This window comes from Podarcis gaigeae (genome assembly GCF_964106915.1).
Source record: "Podarcis gaigeae genome assembly, chromosome: 2".
NCBI classification, from domain to species: Eukaryota; Metazoa; Chordata; class Lepidosauria; order Squamata; family Lacertidae; genus Podarcis; species Podarcis gaigeae.
This window is the reverse complement of record NC_139679.1, coordinates 43,537,704-43,559,353: the sequence shown is the minus strand read 5'-3', so window position 1 is coordinate 43,559,353 and position 21,650 is coordinate 43,537,704. Positions and strand designations below refer to the sequence as shown.

Genomic DNA, 21,650 nt, shown 5'->3' with positions numbered 1-21,650 from the left:
TAGCTGCTCGCGCATGCGCAGAAGCACCAAATTGTGCCGGTGCCTGCGCAGACGTGGCGCTTCAGGATGCGAACGCTGTGGGTTGAGGACGTGCCTCCGTCACGGATTACGTCTGCAACCCGAGGTTCCACTGTACTACTATCATTGAGGCAAATTCCTAAAATGGCTTGAAGAAGGCAGCAATGACTACTTAAAGATTAGAAACCTATGCCACAATCAGTGACTGCCATAATACTTCTAAAACTTACTATCCTTCGCTAACAGCTGTTGCAGAAATTTTCTTCACTTACAGAGCACACACTTCATTTCAAGATGCCAGCTCAGATATGTAGAAAAGAGTTTAGTTCTATAATTTCAGTACTGTACTCCCAATATTCATTTAATTCATTATCAGGAACATCTAAGACTTGATAAGGTACACAACATAGCATACTGTTCTAAACACTTGAGTCATTACACATTCCTAAAGAAAAACTGTACTCTGAAGCCTCCTTCAACATTTCTATTTCTGTTGATTAAATGTAATGACTTTTGCAATTTACTCACAATATTTATTTCCATATAGCTCCAGATGCTAGGTGTTTTAAAGGCTTAAGGTAGCAGGAGTGGTGTATGGCAGCAAGGCCTGCATCCTGTGGTGCAACAATTACTTCACTCACCCTTTTCCTTTGATGTAGCAGGAAAGCAGAAACAAAGGATCATAAAACCTTGTCCAGTCCACTACCTGATTTTCACTGTAGGAAGCACACATGTACTTGAAGAGAAACACACGATAATAAATGAAGGATGAACAAGAGCAGTAGTAGTTGTAGCAGCAGCACTATTGCTTCATGGGGCAGAGTGTAACCAAAATAAACCTTGGGTTGTAGTAAAAAATCACACACGTATCCACACACACACACACACACACACACACACAAGCAGTAGTACATTGCTGAGATTGCAGGATGATTTAGAATGAGACAACTGCCAAAGAACTGCATTGAAGGGAATATTTAATGTTTCTGTAACACTCTTCATCTTTCATATGGGCTACCATAGCCTTCATTTACAGAATAGCAATCTAAGGCAAGCAGCATAAATGATGTCCCCTAAACAACATCAGGACAAAACTCAAAAGGAGCAATGCTGAATTGCCTTTTACGAATGTGCTAGGATGCATTTATCCCTTTTTGAGGCTTCCTGCACACCCTTCATGTGGCTGCTTCTTCCAAAAACCCACATGTACAGGTAATCCTAATATTATCTCAATCCACTGGAAGAATTCATCCTTAAATAAAAGCACTGGAAAAACTATTGTGCTGACCCCCAAGTATTACTTCTGCATATTAAAAGTAAAAAGGTAGAGTAGAAGAATGCTACAGTTGCATGGAAGTTACTCCGATCGTGCAGAATTTAAAACCCAGAATTCTGCTATTGACATATCCAGACACGGCTGGCTAGGGAACAAAAACATCTTCAACTATATACAAAGTTAAAGGGGGAGGGGGGAGAAAATTAGAGGACAATTACCTCCCCCCAAAGTTGGAAGCCAATTAACACAATTTGGTTTTGAGTTATTTACTCAAAAAGGAGGGGAGGTATATTCCTAGTATAAAGCCACCTAAAAATTGTACTGCACAAAACCTAGCTAATACAATGAAGATTTGGTTAAAAAAAGCTATTTCCAAAAACACTTTACAGATAAAGGCTTTCAAGTGCTGTAACTAGGTGAAAATGTAGTCAATGAGAAACAAAGCTGCGTGCCATGTAGTGTCACAAATACAGTTATGGTTTAAAAAGTTTTAATGCAGAGTCTCAAAACGCTTCAACCTTCTGTGCAAGTTCACTCATCAGGTGGTTCCATATCCTCTGAAGGTATGAATCCTTTTCTTTCTTCTTTTTCTTTGTCGTCTTCTTCATCATATTCTTGCTCCTGCTCAGCAGCAAATGATTCCTGGGATGTGTTCAAATTCTGCTCTTCCATTTGTCCTGGTGGTGGTTCTTCATCATCATTTCCTTTGTTTTCTGCAGTACCTTCTTCAACTACATCTTCCTCAGCCAGATTGTCTCCACCTTTGGTTTCTTCTTCAACCTTGTTTTCTTCACCTTCAGCTGCTCCCTCCTCCATATTTCCACTTGTTCCTGCCTCACCTTCCTCATGTTCCTCTTTCTCTTCAGGATCATCTGTGAAGGGATTCTCCCCCTGCAAAACAAATCAGAACCACCTGACACCCAGCATTAAACATCACACACTTTAAGGAACTGAGCAGTCTACAATATATAGCTGGGTAAGCATGTTTCTGTTGTTGAGTGGGGCCATCACATAAAAGTAATTTTAAGGCCTTGACTATTGCACTAATTTATTTATTTTTGGTATGCTTTAAACTACAGAACCTGAAGAAAATAAAATACAAAAGTAACAAGAAATCAGGAAACTTTCATTCCTTTTCTTTGACTAGTAGATATAATCAAGTCTCTGATACACGTGAAAGATCCCTGATCATTTTTGGGGGGGACTATGGCATTTCAACCAACAAGTGTCTCAATAATCTTTCTGAAAACAAGAATGTGTTCTCCATTATACAAGCAAACTCATTTCTTTTAACCTCCAGGATGTGACAAATTAAAAAAGTCATCCCACTCCATCAATTTATAAAGTTTAAAAATATCTTGCAATTTACACAGCAATTACTGTTCATTTTGCAAAAGTTGTTAAAACTCTCCATAGAGTACAGTCTAGGTGTGCCCAATGCCCAGTTCACAGACTGATTGTGGTCTCCTCCCTTCTATTTGCAGCTACTTGGGGGAAATTCCACATCCCATCATTTGTGGCCCTTTCCCATATCTTTACAAGAACATATGCCTACTGAAACCCTTCCAAATTGCACTGGAAATGAGAGAATGCCTATATAACACTTCCTCTTCCTGGATTCAGAGATGTCTTTCAAGCTTGCTGCAGCATACTAAGCATGCTACATGGTCCATCTGCATCTGTGGACCCTTCACTAGGGTGGATATCCTGGGGCTATTGCTGCCAGTCTCAATAAAGTATTTTGAGGGGGGACACAATAGGAAAGAAAGCAAAATGAGAGAGAGGTGATTTTTAAAGTGTATACAGAAACTGAGTGCAAACAGAAAAAACCACTGTAAGATGCAGAGAACTGCATACAGTTGTACCTCTTGTTATGTCAGTCTCTGGTTGCGTTTTTTCAGGATACAAACGTGGCAAACCCGGAAGTGTATACTTTCGGGTTTCGCCATGCATCTTGTGCATGCGCAGAAGTGCTTTATTGCGGTGCTATAGTTGCAGACTTTTCAGGGTGTGAACGGTACCCCGGAATGGATCAAGTCCGTAACTAGAGGTACCACTGTAGTAAGAAAACATTGGGAAGTTAAGAAGTTGGAGGTGCAGACACGTACAGATGGGGAAATGGAAAAAGGAATGGGTTCAGTGGTCTGCAGAGAGAAATTAAGACTTAGAAACTGAGAGTGCCCTTATAGTAAGGCATGGAGAAGAGAGGGTGCACTATGAAGCAGAGAGATAAAATGGAGATTAGCGGAAAATACATTAAAACTCAGTTAATATTAAAAAATAAAAGCTTTCCCATTGTTAACATAGCAATATGGCTCTTTTTAAGTTTTTTTTTTGGGGGGGGGGGAGTTGTATCCAACATGTGTGTGAGTGGAACAGACTTCTCCTTACACACTTCTTCCCTGAAGCCCTCCATGCACCCTCAAAATTTACATTAGAGGGATAGGGTACCCTCTGGAGCAGATTTCAGGAATGCATGGTGGCTGCAGGTAGAAGGAAAGAAGTTATACAGTGCAAGCATCAAGTTCGCTCATGCCACTTTGGATTCTGCCCATAACCCCTCTGTGGGCCGTTCTTATGTTTATACGTTTTACCTTCAAATATCGCTCCAATTTCTTGCTGATAAGTTTATTGTTAAGAATACTTCTTGCAACTACTAATGATGATTTTTTTGACTGTTCCATCATAGCCTAGAAGACAAAATACATAAATAAATGGTCTGCACAAAATGTACCTACATTTCATTCTTTTTTATACCAAGACAGGCCTTCCAAAATACAGTAACTTTTCACACATTTTCATCAGGAACTATTTAATGTGGGAAGGAGACTCACAAACCTCCTCCTACTTCCCAAGCAAAATTGATTTTGACAGGTCAAATTTGGTGTGCAAGGCAGATCCTGAGAATGATCATGCCTGTGCAGCCAAAAAGGTTCCCTACTCTAGACTTAGACTGTGGAAGCTGAGAAGGAAAAAATCTGCTTTCTCACCTGTCAATTCACCGGACCCTATCCACTGTTAATTCTGAACCTTAATATCCAACCAAACATCTGAGGGCAAATTTATATTTGGCAGTGTAAGTCTGTTTGTGGCATGTGTACCACACCTCTCCCAGTAAATACTGGGTAACACAAAAGAAAGAGACATGTACTGAGCTGCAGCGATCAACTGATTCCACAGCCTATGCCCACTGTGTGAAGCAAGATATACACACCTCTCTTTCATAAGTTAGTGTTTAACAAAACAGATCAAAAAGTCTACATAAAATTTTTATTGGCCAATGCACTTTTAAAGTTCTTTAGCTTAAGGGTACTGAATTTCAGCGAACAAGTTATCAGTTTGCAACTCAAAGACTTCTTTAAAAATTTAATGAAGCAGGTTTTTGGTGTGTGTGTTTTTTAACAAAACCAAGCAGGAGCTACATTTGCAGTCAAAGAACTGCTTGGAAGTAATGGGATGCCATTAGTGGCTATATTACTGCCAGGAGAGTAGCTATACTATATTGATATATATATTTAAAATAGATACTAAAGTCTCTTAAGCATGCTCTTTAAAGTATATTTACGTTAAAATAAGCATTAAAGCCCCTAAATTATTCAATTGCTTTAGTCTTTATCTGCTTTTGCCATTATAAAGTTGAATGATGTAGTGATTGTTCAAGCTTCTCCAGTGTGTTTTTGTGGTGAACAGCTAATTCAACAAATCCACTTACTCTGCGGTTGTGGTTATGATCAAGGGACTTCAGATGTTTCTGGATTATTCCATACTGCATCGGAATGAAGAGGTCACAAGCAACACAGTGAGCAGCCTCCACCTTTTTTACAAAATGTTCCATACCTATGTCTGAGAAAAGTTAAACAAGTCATAATATTACAGACTGTAGAACGCATATGGAAAACCCATGGCCATCTGCTATGGGAACACAAACTCCTATAAGCCCCAGCCACCATGTCAATGGTGAGGGATGATGAACACTGTAATACAGTAACCAGTGTTAGAAACTGAGATATGAAAACTAGGAGCTAAATGGCACCTTAAACCTAGGTTATGGGTACCGCAACTGAGTGTCTAGGTGTGCTTCTTAATAAGAAGAATACAAAGCTGAAAATTAATAAACTGCAGCTAAAATCTTATGTTCATTTTTCACATGGTCTAGTCCTCATTTGAAGGCTGCAAAAAACAAAGCCATACTTCCCCTGCCTGCCCCCCTAATATTCTTATGAGGGTCCCTTCTTTAGTCTTCAAAGAGTGGTTGGAAGTGGGGAGGCAGAAAAAGGTCCTCCTTTCCTCCCAGCAGTGGCAGTTTTAATCTGAAATATTAGGTGCAAGTACTGTACCCAGAGCTCAAAAACTGCTTGCATTAATGAAATTCTCTGTCGCAAAATGTGCCTGAACAATGGGAGTTGCGAACGCTGTCAGCAACGTCTGGAGGGCCATAGGATTCCTATAGGAAACCTTTGATAGCAGGAAAATATATAGGAGGGTGAAATAACAGACTTCCATTCCTCAGGGGCAGTGGGGGAAATTCTCTCTCTAAAAAAGTACCTATCCCACCGTACACACAATGACTGTTTTGCACACATATACACCCCTCTCGACTGTACCAAAGGACCAAAAGGGGGGAGGGGGCATTCAATATCCATCTCAGCTAATAGCCAAGTTAATTTAGGCACATCTTTGTCTCACACAGAACATTACGGAATTGCTTCCTATCCTCTATCCTATTTTTCTGAATGAAAACTGAACATTTTTACCCAAGAAAACAACAGTATGTATTGCTTTTTAGCTGAATTTTAAAACACCTACCCTGGGTAAGATCTTGGTCTTTGTAGATCTGTTGTATAACTGCATTAATATCTTCAATTGCTTTACGGCGTTCTTCTGTCTTCTTTGTTTTATTAGCAACATACTCCTGCATTGCAGAAAAGCTTATGAATACTCAATAGTGCATAATACCATACTGGCCTGGCCCAATGCACAACATGCTAGGATTACTATACAGTACAATCAAAGCTATGCCTTCCTTTCCTTTCCCTCATCTCTCTCAAAAGCAAGAACTAAGGTAATGGTGTGGATGTGTTGTGTACTGAAAAATGCAAGAGCAGCACAGATGAACTGAGAGATGCTGATGTTTTCTACTCTGATAGTCATCCAAAAGTACATTTTTTGCCCCACTTGAAATAATTAAAAACCAAATGACAAGGAGGGACTGGGGAAAATGAAGCAAAGTGCCACATTTAGCTTTGCATGTTAATATCTAAAGGAAAATGGAATGCTCAACGGAAAAAAAAGCCTACCTGGAGGAAGTCAGCTGTTTGCTGGGGCAGCTTGGTTCCAACAAATGCAAAGTGTTCCTTGTGGAATTTGCTCTCCAAATGGTTGGTCATCTCATCCTCATAGAAAGTGCGATACTTGCACAACGAACATACAAACTGAATCCTGTTAAGATATATCAAATAAAGAAAAGTCTTTTTATCTACACAGCAGTAATTTGAAAACTTCCAGTTTCCTTTATGTAGTCAAGCTGATATAGTTTACTATAGCAAAGAACTACAATACACTAGGTGTGCTTGAATAGGCAACACTGCTGTCTTATTCCCAATTGAACTCTTTATAGACCATGTATCCTGAAACTGTTGTTGGTGAATACGTGAGACCATCAACCCTCCAACTTCTTGTTCTAACCCTACCAGCAATCCCCAAGACTGCACAGAACTTCAGTACAGCTGTGATGTAGAGCACTGGAAGGGCATTGGCTTATTATTATTATTTAAACGGAGAATTGCTTGTTTTTAAATGTTATAATACCTTTGAAAAACTTTTGAAAGTACAACATGAAACATCAACCTCCAACAACTTGTTGGACTTACCTTTCCACCATCCGATCACGATACCTCTTTTTTTGCCTCTCTTGAGTTTTCTTACCAGCTTGCAATTTGCGCTTGATTTGACTGATCTCTTCTTGAATGGTCATAGCTCCTACATGAATAAGATCAGTTTATTTTTAAAGAATACCTACTCATGGACCTTACTGAACTCCTGGGTAAGATTGGGCTCCAGGTTCCTAATCTACCTTCAATGAAGAGGCCATACTATAACTTATCTGTACACCGCTTGAATAGTTTTTTAAAAAAATAAAATAGTCTGTAAATTTTCTAAATGAATACATAAAATAATTCACAAAATGCTAGTTTCCTGGAGTTTAATCAGACTTGGAAGCATAATTGCTACTTAAAATTTTAAGACAAATATAATTGTTGGGAGACACAACTGTGGGATACACAAAACCAATTGTTCAGTGATGGTTTATATGAGAAGAAAAACATTTAGTTTGCCTCATAGGTTAATTGGAAAGTACTACATATTAAATAGGAATCTGCCTGGTCATTGGATAAAGGATAAAGTGTGAGTTACAGTTTAGACGAACTCTGAGCTTGATCCCACACAGTAGAATTCTCTTCAGGTTATTCCAGGTATAAGTGTTGCTGCTTATATTATTATTTTTTATTACATTTGTATACTGCCCTATACTCATAGATCTCAGTGCTGTCCACAAAATAGAATTACAGTATCAACCACACAAAAATATAATAAAAAATAAGAACAGAAACAAACCAGCAACCCCTCCTTCTATATTGTTATGAGTTTGTGGGGTTCCTGGACCCCAGTTCTAATGCATGGGTGCCAAACACTGGATTTAGCAAAAGGTTGTAGTACAGGCCAAACCAGTTTCAAGTTCAGGAAAACACCTCAGAGAAGAGCCATCAAGGAAAACAAAAGGAAGGTAATGGACAATTAACAAAGCAAATACAGTGGACGCTCAGGTTGCGAACATGATCCGTGCAGGATGCACATTTGCAACCTGTGTCTGTGCACACGCGGGTTGCAACTCAGCATACATGTGTGACTGCTGAAACCTGGAAGTAACATGTTCCGGTACTTCCAGGTTTTGGCAGTCCGCAACCCAAAAAAACGCAACCTGAAGTGGCTGTAACCCAAGGTATGAATGTACTCTGTGCTGGAGGACTAATGGGTGTAAGTCTCTCCTTCAAGTCATAGCTAGCTTGCAGGACAAAGGCCAGGGTTGGAAGAAGAGTAGTGGTATAGGATTGCAGCTGGGAATGATGTGAGGGAAAAGGTGGCAGTCTGTTCAAGGCAGCAAACTGGAGCAGGGTGACAGAGGGCCATGGCTGATTTCTGCTGGAATCTAAGACTGGGATGAAGCGAGTGCATCTTGGGAGTGTAATGCTATGAACCCCTACCATAGGCTCAGGTTGTATACATATGTAAATAAACCATATATCCAAGAAACCACAGTCTTTGCTGTGCCTCATTTCCAAGGGAAACACAAACACTGGGTAAGTGCCTGGACTTCTATAATCTTGCACCACTCGGAGATTAGGATGATGTGCAACAATATTCAGCATAGCCAACTGGCAGATTTTTATTGCTTCTGGGAGCTACTGTTTTTGAATAATTTCACTGTCTGGAAGTGATCTGCTGTGCATGCTGAAGGCATAGCCACATTGGTACTGGAAACTAGCTCAAAACAGTTATAGCCTACCTCCACAAATAGTCTAGGGAATTGCTAGAATTAACATCACAATGCAAAACTCTTCTACCTGAATATTTTGATCATTGTAAATTTAACTAATTGTGTTGTACTCAAGATACATGTATTATTAGGGAATACTTGCTAGGTTAGTTCTGAACCAACATGTAAAAACTGAAATTTGGAATTTATCAATGGTTTATAAAATGCTGTAATACAATAATGCGTATCTCCTGCAATATTCCACACATCTTTTTAAAAAATCTTTATTGCATTTTTAAAAATTACAAAGAAAGCATTTATTAAGCATTACATCCAAATATTCAAAACTAAAAAGAAAAGATACAAAACAAGAAAAATATAAATATAAAAGATACAAACAAAAAAGAAAGAAAGAAAGAAATTAATCAGTACACCAAATTATTCAAAGGATACAAACAGTGATTTGGTTATTCTATACACCAAGTTCCCAGAAAGAAATTGCACAATATTCCACACATCTTGTCACAAAAAATAACATAATCACCAGAAGTACCCTAATGCATGTACATTTGAACTTACCTTTCTCAGAGTCTCCTTTTCTTTCCTCATCTTCACCTCCTTCTCCCTCTCCCTCCTAAAATGTAATTAAAGACACTGAAGCATAGAGCTGCACTTGCTTACAGGCAAGGTAACAACACATGTAGAAATAACCTTTACATCAAGTAATCAGGAGTGCTGCTAGCTACCAAGATGATTTGGGGCTTAGACAAAAAAACAGCCACTGTTCATAACCACAGTACAAAATTACCATTTACTAGAAACATCAATATAGTAGACTGTGATTGTGAGCATCCTTTAAATTCTCTGCAACAATGAGCAATGAAAAAACCCGTAGCTGCATCAGAATTTGTTTAAGAATTTCATGTTCTAAGAAACCTCTCAAAATCCTAAGAACTGCAATTAAAATTTGAAAAATTGACACTAACTACATTTGGATAGTATGGACTGAAATAGAACTCTGCTCAGTTCTGCACTGATCAAACTATAACTCTATGCTCAAACTCTAAGCCAGAGGTAAGGAACCTTTGGCTCTTCTAACGTTGTTGCACTTTAAATCCCATCAGCCCCAGGGCACATGGCTAATGGTCAGAGATGATGTAAGTTGTAGTCCACCAATATCTGGAGGGCCATTCCTGTTCTATGCCTTCATAAGTTCTTAGCCATACACAAACATACCTAAAAGGTGGGGAATTGTGTCAGCTGGCCTAACCCCCTTTTGCTGCATCCATCCTATCACTACATCTGCCTGACACCAGGGCAAGGAATGCCATATTACAGTAGGAGGCCTTATGCATGCAGGCCAGATCTGATCTCTCACATTTGGGGAACACAATTTACACAAATCAGACCTACATATATTGAGCTATATGCACACAAAACCCAACTTTAACATGCACTAACATCAGATGGGAGCAGTCAGCTGGCACAATCCCAATCACCTACAATGAATAGCCAGCAATGCAATCTGTATAGGGTTCACGCTCTATTTGCACACTAACACTTTCTGTCCATCCTATATCTGAGCCCAACATAATAGATTATTTGGAACAGATGTATTTTGTAATAGATCTATACGTTAAATCTTCAATAAATAACTGAAAAAACACCAAGTATGTCTTCTCAGTGTCAGACCTGACAAAAAGCAAAGTGAATGAGTTACCCCAGTCTACATATCATGAGAATCATTAAAGGAGAGCCAATTATCAACAATTTAAATTATTATACTACTTATTGTAGTGAGGCTGAGGAATGAGCTTGTGTTCACCTCGGGCACCAATGCCTTGAGTCAGCTTTGCTCTTTAAACATTCATTCATCACCTAGTCACACTAGCCTCTGGTTTCTGAACAACAGAAAAAAGGAACTGTACATGGTCTCTCCCTAAACAGAAAGGCAAGCATGGCAGGACGTCATTTGTAACTCTTGTTCCTATCATATATGTATAAGACACTGGGATTATAAATCTTTGTATTTGTAGCAAGACTAAATTCAGACTCACATTTTTAGAACCCTTCTCAGTAGCTTCTCCTTCAGGGCCCTCTTCTGAAAAGAACAACATATCAAGTAACTATACAGACTATAAAATGACTGTAACAGTGCAACCCTATATATGACTTCTCAGAAGCAAGTTCTACTGAGTTCAATTATATTTGCTCCCAGGTAAGTGGGTATAGGGTTGCAGGCCTGAAATATTTCACAAAAAGTTTTGTTTTAATGAACATTAATAAAAAAACAGCATACATGGCATCAGACACTGATACAGATTTCTAGAATATCTGGACTCTTGCTAGATCGCTTGTGTGTGGGGCAGAGGCACCTTTATTCATCTCTGGTGGGAATGCCCACTGGTTTCTAAATTTTGGACTAACATTTATAGGGAGATTCCAATATATGTGAAAGTGTTATTGTAATGGCCCCACCGAGTTTCTCAGTTAAATATCTAGGATGCTTCTGTAATTCATGCTCAAAAGACCTGCTAACATGGACGCTGGGGCTGCAATCAGAATCTTAATAACACAATGGTGGAAAACACCATTTGATACAAATGTATAAGGACAAACAGCAATTTCAGAGATTACCCACTATTTAAAGGTCTCTAATGGCTCAGAAGACCCTGAAAATTATATGCTATGTGGAAGGACTTTATTTCTTATATTCTTAGTACTGGTGCACAAAGTTGTCTGCCTGCACTGATGAGGGAAATCTGGTTGTCTTGATGCATCCTTTTCCTGAACAACCAAAGTATGATGTGAAGCTTACTTTTATATTATATTCCTGTAATCATTGGTTTCTTTCAGTTTAAATAAAGTTTTTAATTTTATTTTTTTAATGTTTCAATATTGGCAAACTAAGGTGCAATGAAAAGAAGACAAGGCAGGAGGCTTCAGTGATTTGCTCTTACCATTATCAGAGTCAGAGTTGTCAGAGCCATCAGTTTTTGCTGCCTTACTGTCAGGCTCATCAGAACTGTTAGCCTGTTTTCGTTTATTAGCAGTAGGCTCATTCTTTATTCTTTTTTTCTATGAATTAAAGAAAAGACTGTTTTTACTCACATGCACAGTCTAAAAGTTCTCTTATCACCAACCAAGAAATGTTCATTCATTCACATTTTATGTTCTCTACACTCAAGAAAACTCATTTCAACAGGTACAGACATGCACACCTAAGACCTGACCTATTTTATAAGAAACGAACGAATGAATCCCAGGTCACACTTCCTAGATATGACTAAAATCCAGTGATTAATCTTTTTGGTGTTAAGGCAGCATACTGAAGACAATGAGATTCCTAAAGAACAGTTTAAAATAAAGATGTGCCAAGCAGATGTAAGAGACAGAGAAGGAAAATGTTCCCTATAATAAAACAGTTTAAATTACAAAACAGACTCCTTTGCACTCAGTTCTAGGCAGTTCTCTTGCTGGGCAATGTCCCTAAAAATGGGGCAGAAAACAGGTGGGAGAAGATCACATAGGTACTTACTTTAAAATCTGCATCCCACATTTTCCAGTTTCTCCTCATTCGTTGTTTCATGCCGCCTCCTCCAAAGCGCATGTTGCCAGAGAAACTTCGCATTCCCTGGAACATGTTGTATTCAGGGAATAGTTTGTGGGAGAAAAGGGATGGGGGCCTATTGGGGCCATGGCCCCGTCCTCCCATTGGCACTGGCGGTTCATTCCACTGTCCGCCCATGCGCCCAGAATATGCAGAAGCCATGGGTCTGTTATTTCGCCTGTCTCTGGCCCAGTTCTGACCCCGGTGGCCAAAGTTGTCACGTGCTCTGTTGTGGTACTGGTCCCTGCGGTTCCCATAGGAGTTGTCATAGTGGCCTTCATAGGCATTGTCGGTGTCATGTTCAGCTTCACTGTAATCATAGCCGGATCTGTACAGATCACGGTCGTTTAGTGAAGGCCTTGAGTCGTAGGACTCATATGTATCATACCTGCAAGAATTGCACAGCAAGCAAGGAATCTAATCAGTAGCATATAGAGCACCATGTTAAAGTGTCTGCCAAAAATGGCAGTAAAACAGGTCACATTAAAGGAAACAACCTCTCATAATTGTTCTAGAGTCAAGGTAATAACAAAGCTCAACTGAGGTTTTAACTCAGTATGAGAATTATTCCCTCGGGCATTATAGCAGTGGGGAAGGACATAGAGGGGGAATCAACATAAGGCTACATAGAATTCTTGTTCTGTTTAGCCTCAGTCAATCATAGAAAGAGCATAGCACTCTGATCAGATTGACAAACATATTTTCAATTTCGGGGAGTCATACAAATTCTTAATTTTTTTCCTTTTACTGGTTTCACACTCCAATCACTTCAGGTGTTCAGCTATGCAAAACAAGTGAAGTCACTGGATGCAAGGTCGGTTCCCACAAATTATTAGCAGTTTGGAAAATAAAGTGGTTTTAGTAAGAAGAAAAGAAAGCAGAAATCATCTATATACTAAAGAGATGCTTATACATGACATTTTGCCTGCAGGAAAGCTCAGTGCAGGCAAAATATGTGAGTACACCTTACAATTCCATTTTCTATGCTCACTATAATGAGTGGCTGAGACAAACAAGTTGACTTGTTTCTATAAAGGAGAGCTTTGAACCAGCACAATTTCACAAAAATGTTCCATAAGCTGCAGAAGAACTTTAAATTGAAGCTACATACTATGCATGTAAAACAGTACAGAGGCTCTGAGACAAAGATGCAGTTGAATGCCAAAATCCACATTATTCCTGAAAGCATGTTGTTTCAATTGCTATGGCAGACCAAAACAAAGTCATGTTGCACTTAATAAAACCAGTACTGGGCACAAGTGCAAAAATCAACGGTCAAGCTTTGTATCAAGGATCTGAAAGCAAGGACATGGAAAGGAAACAATGGCTGAGGAGGAGACTTTAAAAACTAACTCTGAACAAAAAGTGTCATTCTAAAAGCTATCAGGGTAAGCTCAAATATTCCATCTATCAACCCTATCTTGTGCCAATTTATATCATAGCACTACTCACTGTTGTAGCTGAGCCTTCTATGAAATTGTTTTCCAAAATATAAATCTATTTCAACTTCCTGCTATTTAGTCTCTAATGCTCACCTAGGCTCTCAAGTGAGAATAACAGTGCTGGGTTAATATTCACCTAGTATGATAGAACTGAAAATAGGGAGATGCATCACACTGGCTTCCAAATGTGCACAGGGTTGCAACTTCAGCAGAGCCTGACAACCTGAGTCAGTATCTGCAAAGGGGAGATTAAACTTTTATACTCTTCCAGCACATGAAATCTGTAGTTTAAACACAGAAATACTATTTGGCAAAACTATCTACAACAATTACCTTTCTTAGGCAAGAGATGCTGTTTTAATGAGTGCAAATAGAGAGCATACACTACCAAAATCACATTTGATACTATGTAATCCCTTAAGGATTTCTGTAAATCTCCTGCATCTTCTATTTTTATGAAAATGTCATAAATTAAAAACTGACACAATATCAGTAAGATAAATATTAAGGAGTAGCGAAGGTATTTTAAAATAAAAAATATTAACATCCTCTATGATACTGTAAGCTACTTTTAGAACCTGGTAAACAAACAGTGACAACACATAGAAAAGCAGTACAGAATGCTATGCGTAATTTACCCATTACAGTTTAAGTACTATGCTTTGATTCCACTAAGCTGCATGAATGTACACAAAACGGGTTATAATACAGTGACCCCTTGACACCTTTCCCAGAGGGAATGACACATACAATTTATTTAGACATAGTTCATTCACCTGACCTCTAGAAATGCATCCATGAAACAGGACTGTCAACCAATAAAACCCTAAATATAGCCATTCTAGTGAAGTGCACTAACTGTCTGGGAATCAATGTCTCTAAAACTGTTAAAATCTCAGGTATAAGTGTGAAGCAAATACTTCTGACATATTTTTATACCGTATATCCTGCTTAACAGCAATAAGCACTAGTCACTTCAACAATCCAAAGTTAACTTCCTTATGTATGAACAATAACTTAAGCAATTTATTAATGACTTCTAAGGATGAGAAATGTACTGAGAAAAGATTCTACAGAATTCTCTACTTATTTTCTGTTTCAGTTGGCTGGAGCAAAATCTTAAGTTATTGTAACCAACTAAACACATATCCCATTAACATTGATGGTACCTTACATACACTCTGTGAAAATAGTGACCTATCCAAAACTATATGAGATTTCTAAAACCTGCTATTCTTTCAGAATATTTCATTACAATTAATTTATCAACTGTTACAGTATTAACAAACTTTCCTCACTAAAAGATGTTTACAGTGGTACCTTGGGTTAAGAACTTAATTCGTTCTGGAGGTCCGTTCTTAACCTGAAACCGTTCTTAACCTGAGGTACCACTTTAGCTAATGGGGCCTCCTGCTGCCGCTGTGGTGCAATTTACATTCTCATCCTGAAGCAAAGTTCTTAACCTGAGGTACTATTTCTGGGTTAGCGGAGTCTGTAACCTGAAGCGTCTGTAACCTGAGGTACCACTGTACAAGCACCTTATTTTCAAAGCTAAGGCAGAGGAAGTACAACTTGGCTAATTCTGTCTCCTCCCCACCCCCCAGCTCTATAAGCAACAGCAAAGATATGAAGCAAAGAACAATACTATCAGTCGGAGAACAAAGGGAACAGCTCTTAGGCAACAGCACGTTAGATCAACATGTCTTTCAGAAACTGCCCTGATCTATAACTATTACTGAACCTTTTCACCTTTGTCTCTACACTCACCTGTCTCCACCTGAGCCATAATGTCCTCCTTGCATCGTGTCAGTTTCTAGATGAGACACCATATCTAAGCGCTTGTTAAATTTTGTTATTACATCAGCACTGGTGCCAGTGGATGCGTTATAGTTCATGTCTGTATCTGAATTAGGCATTTCCCAAGAGTTTGAAGTGGCCATACCGTACCCATAATTGCCAGAGTTATCCTGACTGTATCCATATCCATAATTATAGTCCTCGTAACCTGAAATGAGAAGCAGTCACTCAATTTTTTGGTAAGCATAGATTGCCTGCCATACATAAGCATCTAATGCAAGATTATCACCGTCAAGAATGCTCCTCTTCAGGATATAGCTGTGTCTAAAATGTCTGGACAAACATTTTCTGAACTCCTACCAAATATTAAACTTCTTACCTATGGAAAAAGTACATAGCAAATTTCTTGCTAAAGTCAACCTTCATTTTTATCTCATCTGCAAAAGGGCTCAGCTGCTACAGCATTGGTATTACCTCCAACTATAGCACCATTAACAATACCGTCAGGTGTATCCTGATTGCTAGAGAGGCCCAAGGTGGCAGCCTCCATGAGCAGCACATCTTACCTTGGATAAGGATCCACCTCTCTTTAGGAAGGGGGGGGGGAGTTTTCAGGAGAGACACTTAGCACCTACCCCAGCATCTACAATTAGTCATTTACATAAGAAATCTGCTGAATTTGTAGATAGCCAATAAAATATTCTCAAATCACTTAAAAAATTCTAGCAAGTGGCACAATACGAAGAGAACCTAATTGCAAGACACCATATTTCATCTTCACACAATACTGTAAGGACACAAATTTAGAACTAAAACTGATTAAGAGTGGAAATGAAAATTCATCACATCCAGTAAAATAAAGTTATTCAAGCTAATAGTACTGACTACTTATAATTTATTTCATTTATGAATTGCTTCCCATCAGGCATCCCAAAGCCATTTACAATAGTAATTGCACTGCAGAATACAATGCAGAACTGGATCCCCAGCATGCCTTCCATGATTTATATACTCCATTGTTACTGTCTCCATACCCACACTTCATAATTTGAAACTAACACTGCGTCCTATACATGTCTGCTGGAAATCGTCCCATTCTGTTCCAAGGGGTTGAATTCCTGCTGTTTATACAATTACAGCTTAACAGTGTGATCCTAAATATGGTTATTCGGAAGTAATCCCATTTACCGTAATTTAGTGGGGCATACTCCCCCCAAACTCTATATAGTATAGCAGCTGAAATATCTAAATTCCTATGAAAGTTCATGATGCTTTGTTATTCTTTGAACATTTGGAAAAGAGCTAGCTAGCAAGCAAGCAAGCAAGCAAGCAAGCAAGCAAGCAAGCAAGCAAGCGGAATTTGGCTATAATGCTATGCACATTTCTTGTGATAAATCTCAATGAAGTAATTGGGCTATTTCTGAGTTAACATGAATATGATTGTTACCATGTAGGAGGTGAAAGGAGATAAATTAATGCCCAAATTAAACATACAGATGATCAAATATCAGCCATAAGTAAGAATCCGCAGTAGTCTCAATGACAGGGCCAGAAACTGTAACATAAACTCTGACTTAACGATATTGATGGATAAAAGGAGCATGAGTGCCAGAAGATATTAAAAGGAGGAAATACACCAAAACTGTGAAAACAGTTACATTTCAACATTAGTTCTGAATTTACTTTTTGATTTAACTGTTATGCATATTGGCAGTCAACTAAGGTTTTATGGTACTTGCCTCTATTTGTGCCAGAGTTCCAGTTTCCATAACCTAGAAAGAAGATACCCCAGAGGTAAAAAATCATGTTAGTTATAAGGTTATTATCATTCTACCCAAAGTACTATTCAAAATACTAAGCAGACCGGGCATGAATATTCATTGAATGACAGTTAAATCACAAGAAAAAGGTTTAACAAAAATTAACCTAACTTCATTTCATTTGACAGCTTGTAATTGACTTTTTTTGATCTGTGGACAGATGGAATGTGCTATCTGCACTGCCCATGGTCTAACCTGCAGTCTACAATATTATTTTGTAGAACCCTCTCATCTGGTGTGTACTCTTGTTGCTAATAATGATAGGCTAACCTTGAGTTACACAGACTTGAACAACTATGGCAAGCACTGCCGCTCAAAGGAAAACCCAGGCTATGTTTATAGACAGCATTGGGGGGGGGGGGTAAGAAAGGGTGGTATGGTATGTTGAGATAGCAGAATCCTAAGAATCCAGCACTTCTGAAGGTTCAAGAAGCATCCAAACAAAGTTTGTATACCTTAGCAATACAGAGCAAAAACATTACAGTACAAAGCTATTGAGACCTATCAGCCTGCAACATCTTGTGAATATATCCCACTAGTAACCTATGGCATCTCATTTTTCAATTTATAGCTTATTAAATTAAAAAACTATCAATTAATAAAATGTTGTTTAAGCCATTTAAAATGCACATTTTTCATCCCTCAGCCTCCTGTCAACATTGCTCTCAGTATTCCAACTTTATCTAAAAGTTTCTCTTTCATTTCTGTCATGAATCTCTTACACATATACTCAGCACACATATACCCAGGTGCATGAAAATTCTCAAACTGGCACAACACTAGGATAATTGTTTTTAGTTACTTTATTGTAGTCTGATAAAAGTAAGGCTCAGACAGAATTACTTAGCTTTTCATAAGGACATTGCTGAAAATATATATCAATATCCCCTTCAGACCTGCTTCACCTGCCCGAATGGTGGGGACTACTACACAGACAAAAATAGGCTCAATGATAATGTCATGAATCAATCCTGTTTAAATCAATAGCATAAGGATTACAAGTTCAGCTGCATCCAGTGAAATCTCCATTTCAAAGCACTCTGACCAGAAGTAAATAAGAAAAGGATTATTGCTAATTTACATTAGCTTGGAATATTAGGGAGTGAGTAATCATTTGTAGGCCAGTATATATGTAACATACAACTATAGTTTAGAGATCAGGAGTAGGCCACAGGATCACATGCTCCTTGTCTCTCCCATCTCACACATCATCCCTTCTCTACCCTCATTTATTTTTTGTAACTGTTACTAAGGGAGCGCCTAACAGTTCCTTGGAACATCCATTAGCAGAATCACTAACAATCACATAACAGTGAACCGTGGTAAAAGGGGATAATAGGGAATTCCCACAGAAGGTGTGAAGGAGCACATAAACAGACACCCTCTTCTCCATAAACCAAGACTATAAATGAAAATGCACTGACCTTGAAGCAGCAATAACTACTATTTAGGTACTAATTCAGAACTCTGCTTCTTAAGGCCTTTTAACTCCAACACTACCCTTCTAAAAGGAATCAAAGTCCACAAGGAGCAAAGAGTTACAACGGCTAGCTGTAAAGCATGTATCACTGCTACAATCTCCTATAAAGAGGTTGAACTAGTACCAGAACAGTAGTCCTCTGAAACCTAGCACACAGTCCTTTTACTAAAGATGAAAAATACACCAATTCTAAGCAACTAGATTTGTATAATTAATCAAAAATATATTTACTGAAAGATGAATTAGACCTTAAGGGACCTGCGCTTGTCCAGAAGACACAGCAATATTGTGAGGCACAAGAACTTTTGTAGCCATTTAGCGGACACAGAATACAACTCCTATAGTACATCAGAATCAGTACAAGTAACTTGTATAGCCACTACAAACGACCACTAACAGTGCACATCTCAGAAACCTATTGAGTTCAATGGACTTTACTTGATGTATGTATGTATGTATGTATGTATGTGATTGTGGCTCAGCATTTTTGCCCACAATCTTAATTTGTTCAAGTAAGGGGATGACTGCTTTTACTCAGGAGCACTCTGTTCACAGTGAGAAGCACACTACATATGCTTTCACCCATTTGTATTCCTAGTGTTCAATTCCTGGTGCAAAGTAAGCCTGGCACCTTGCTCACTAATAACATTTTCCATTTAACTATCTTAACCCATTTGAAATCAAAATAGGAGTGATTAACTCCTCAGATGATCATCAAATTAGGCATATCATTAAAATCTAAAGTATCTTTATTTCATAACAAAGATAATGTGTCAAAACTTCACAGAAATATAGTATTACAGTATTTCCAGTACTGCTATTTCACTAGCATAGTAGACTTCTGCTTGCACACCAGAACTTCCCCCTCCTCCCCCCTGCAATCCCCCCACCCTCAGAACCTCCTCCAGAGGATGCTCTAGATATTGAAGATGTGGAGGGAGAGGAAGTCCCATGTGCAAGTAGAACTCCAGACATGCAGCTGGACAGAACCCATGCTTCTCACATTCCAGTATCAAGTCCCTACTCAAACATTTGAAGCCAAAAATATGACTAATTGAGGTTAGTTAGAAAAACATTGATCAGGGAAATGTTGGTCTCCCAGAGTGAGAGGCTGGGAGGAGAAAGGAAAGATCTCAGGTGAGAACTGGGAGAAGCTACTATCTTATGTGGGTGGTAAGGGTTAAGAACTACCTTTAAGAGAGAACTCCATACTCTATTTTTACCTTTACCTTTGATAGGAATATTAATGACTGAGAAAAATATTGACCATGCTGAGGGAATGAATACCACCTGCATCTGTCACATATGGGAATTAGGAATTGATCCATGGAATAATTTATATCACTTCTAAGTGCACCAAAGCTGTCCAAAGCAGCCAGCAAACTGTTTGGGTTTGCTTTTTTAAGTTTTCAGACAAAAATCAGTCAGGTTTGTCTTCAGTATGCACTAACACGCACTTGGGGCCCAGGTGCCGGACTATTTTAATTGCATATAATTCCATCTGTAGCTGGGCAACCATACTGATAATGAAGAGACTACCTCATATTTTATGAAATAGATTTGGTTCCACACTTACATAACCAAAGGGCTAGAAAGGCAAATGTTGACACCGCAAGTTCTGATAGCCGTATAACATCGCGCATGCATAAACCTAAACGAACAGCGGGCAGCTAGGATTCAAGGGGACATGCCACGTTCGCGTTTTTATTTTATTTTATTTAGAAAGCAACTCCTCTTTGGCAAACAGCCTTTCTAAATCCCAAAGAGTGTTAGTTGGTGGTTCAGCAAGGGGGAAACAATGGCAGTTATTCCAAGGGAAGCCATAACCGATCGGACACGGGGGAAGGTTCCCCCCTTTTTTTTCTTCCTGCGCCACCTTCCCACACCCACTCCTATTATAACCGCTCGCAGATACCAAGCAGTGGGGTGCGCGTGTGCAAAGACGGCAGAGACGCAAAGATTCATCCCTCCTTCCTTCCCTCCCACCCCGATTCTGAGGCGGCGGGCGCAGAGGAGCAATGCTGACATTCACCTTTCCCCGATCCCATTCGCACAACGAGGGGCGGGCGGCTGAGGAGGGCGGCGCACCCTGCGCGCACAGCCTGAAACCGTCCAAGAACCTCCCCGCCCCCCACGCGCCATTTCTTTATTTGGCGGGAGCAACGGGAAAACAACGCCTGGCAAAGACCTCAGCAACCCACCCCCGCGGGGAACGGGGGTCAGCACAGCGTTGCCAGGAGAGAAGGGAAAGACAGCGCTGGTGACCCCACCCCCCGAGATGTTGACACAGGGCCGGGCCCTGCGCTCCCTTTGGCCCACTCGCGGTGGGTGGGAGGAACCCGCCCCCCCCTCACGCCCGACAGGCGGCCGCCCTCTCTCTCCCCCCCCCCCCCTCACCCGGCCCCCGACGCTCACCTGAATAGCTCATGATGGCGGTGGCGGCTCCACTACAAAACCACACTCCTCACACCCGTTACCTTCTGCGCCAGACGGCAACGGCAGCTTGCTAGCCCCGCCTCCCGACACTGTTGGCCGCGCTCGCTCACCTAGCCGGTCAGCCATTGGCGGTTACTGCGGTTAGTTCCGCCCCCCCTCGCACGCTATTGGGAGCAGAGGCCTAGAGCCCTCGTATTTCATTAGAGGCGGGAGGCATCGATCAGAACCACTTCGGTT

At 39.7% G+C, this 21,650-nt stretch overlaps 1 protein-coding gene across 1 annotated transcript; it reads right to left on the bottom strand.

Annotated features, from left to right (window-relative positions):
• Window positions 1-978: 978 nt before the first annotated feature.
• On the bottom strand, window positions 979-21,554 carry AKAP8L (A-kinase anchoring protein 8 like). The gene is given in 14 exon segments (XM_083725837.1): window positions 979-2,185; window positions 3,889-3,984; window positions 5,007-5,137; window positions 6,101-6,206; window positions 6,592-6,733; window positions 7,165-7,273; window positions 9,408-9,462; window positions 10,886-10,929; window positions 11,789-11,906; window positions 12,367-12,826; window positions 15,648-15,885; window positions 17,417-17,449; window positions 21,393-21,428; window positions 21,431-21,554. Coding segments are annotated over 14 exon segments (2,037 nt in total). The 5' UTR covers window positions 21,540-21,554; the 3' UTR covers window positions 979-1,825.
• Window positions 21,555-21,650: the final 96 nt, after the last annotated feature.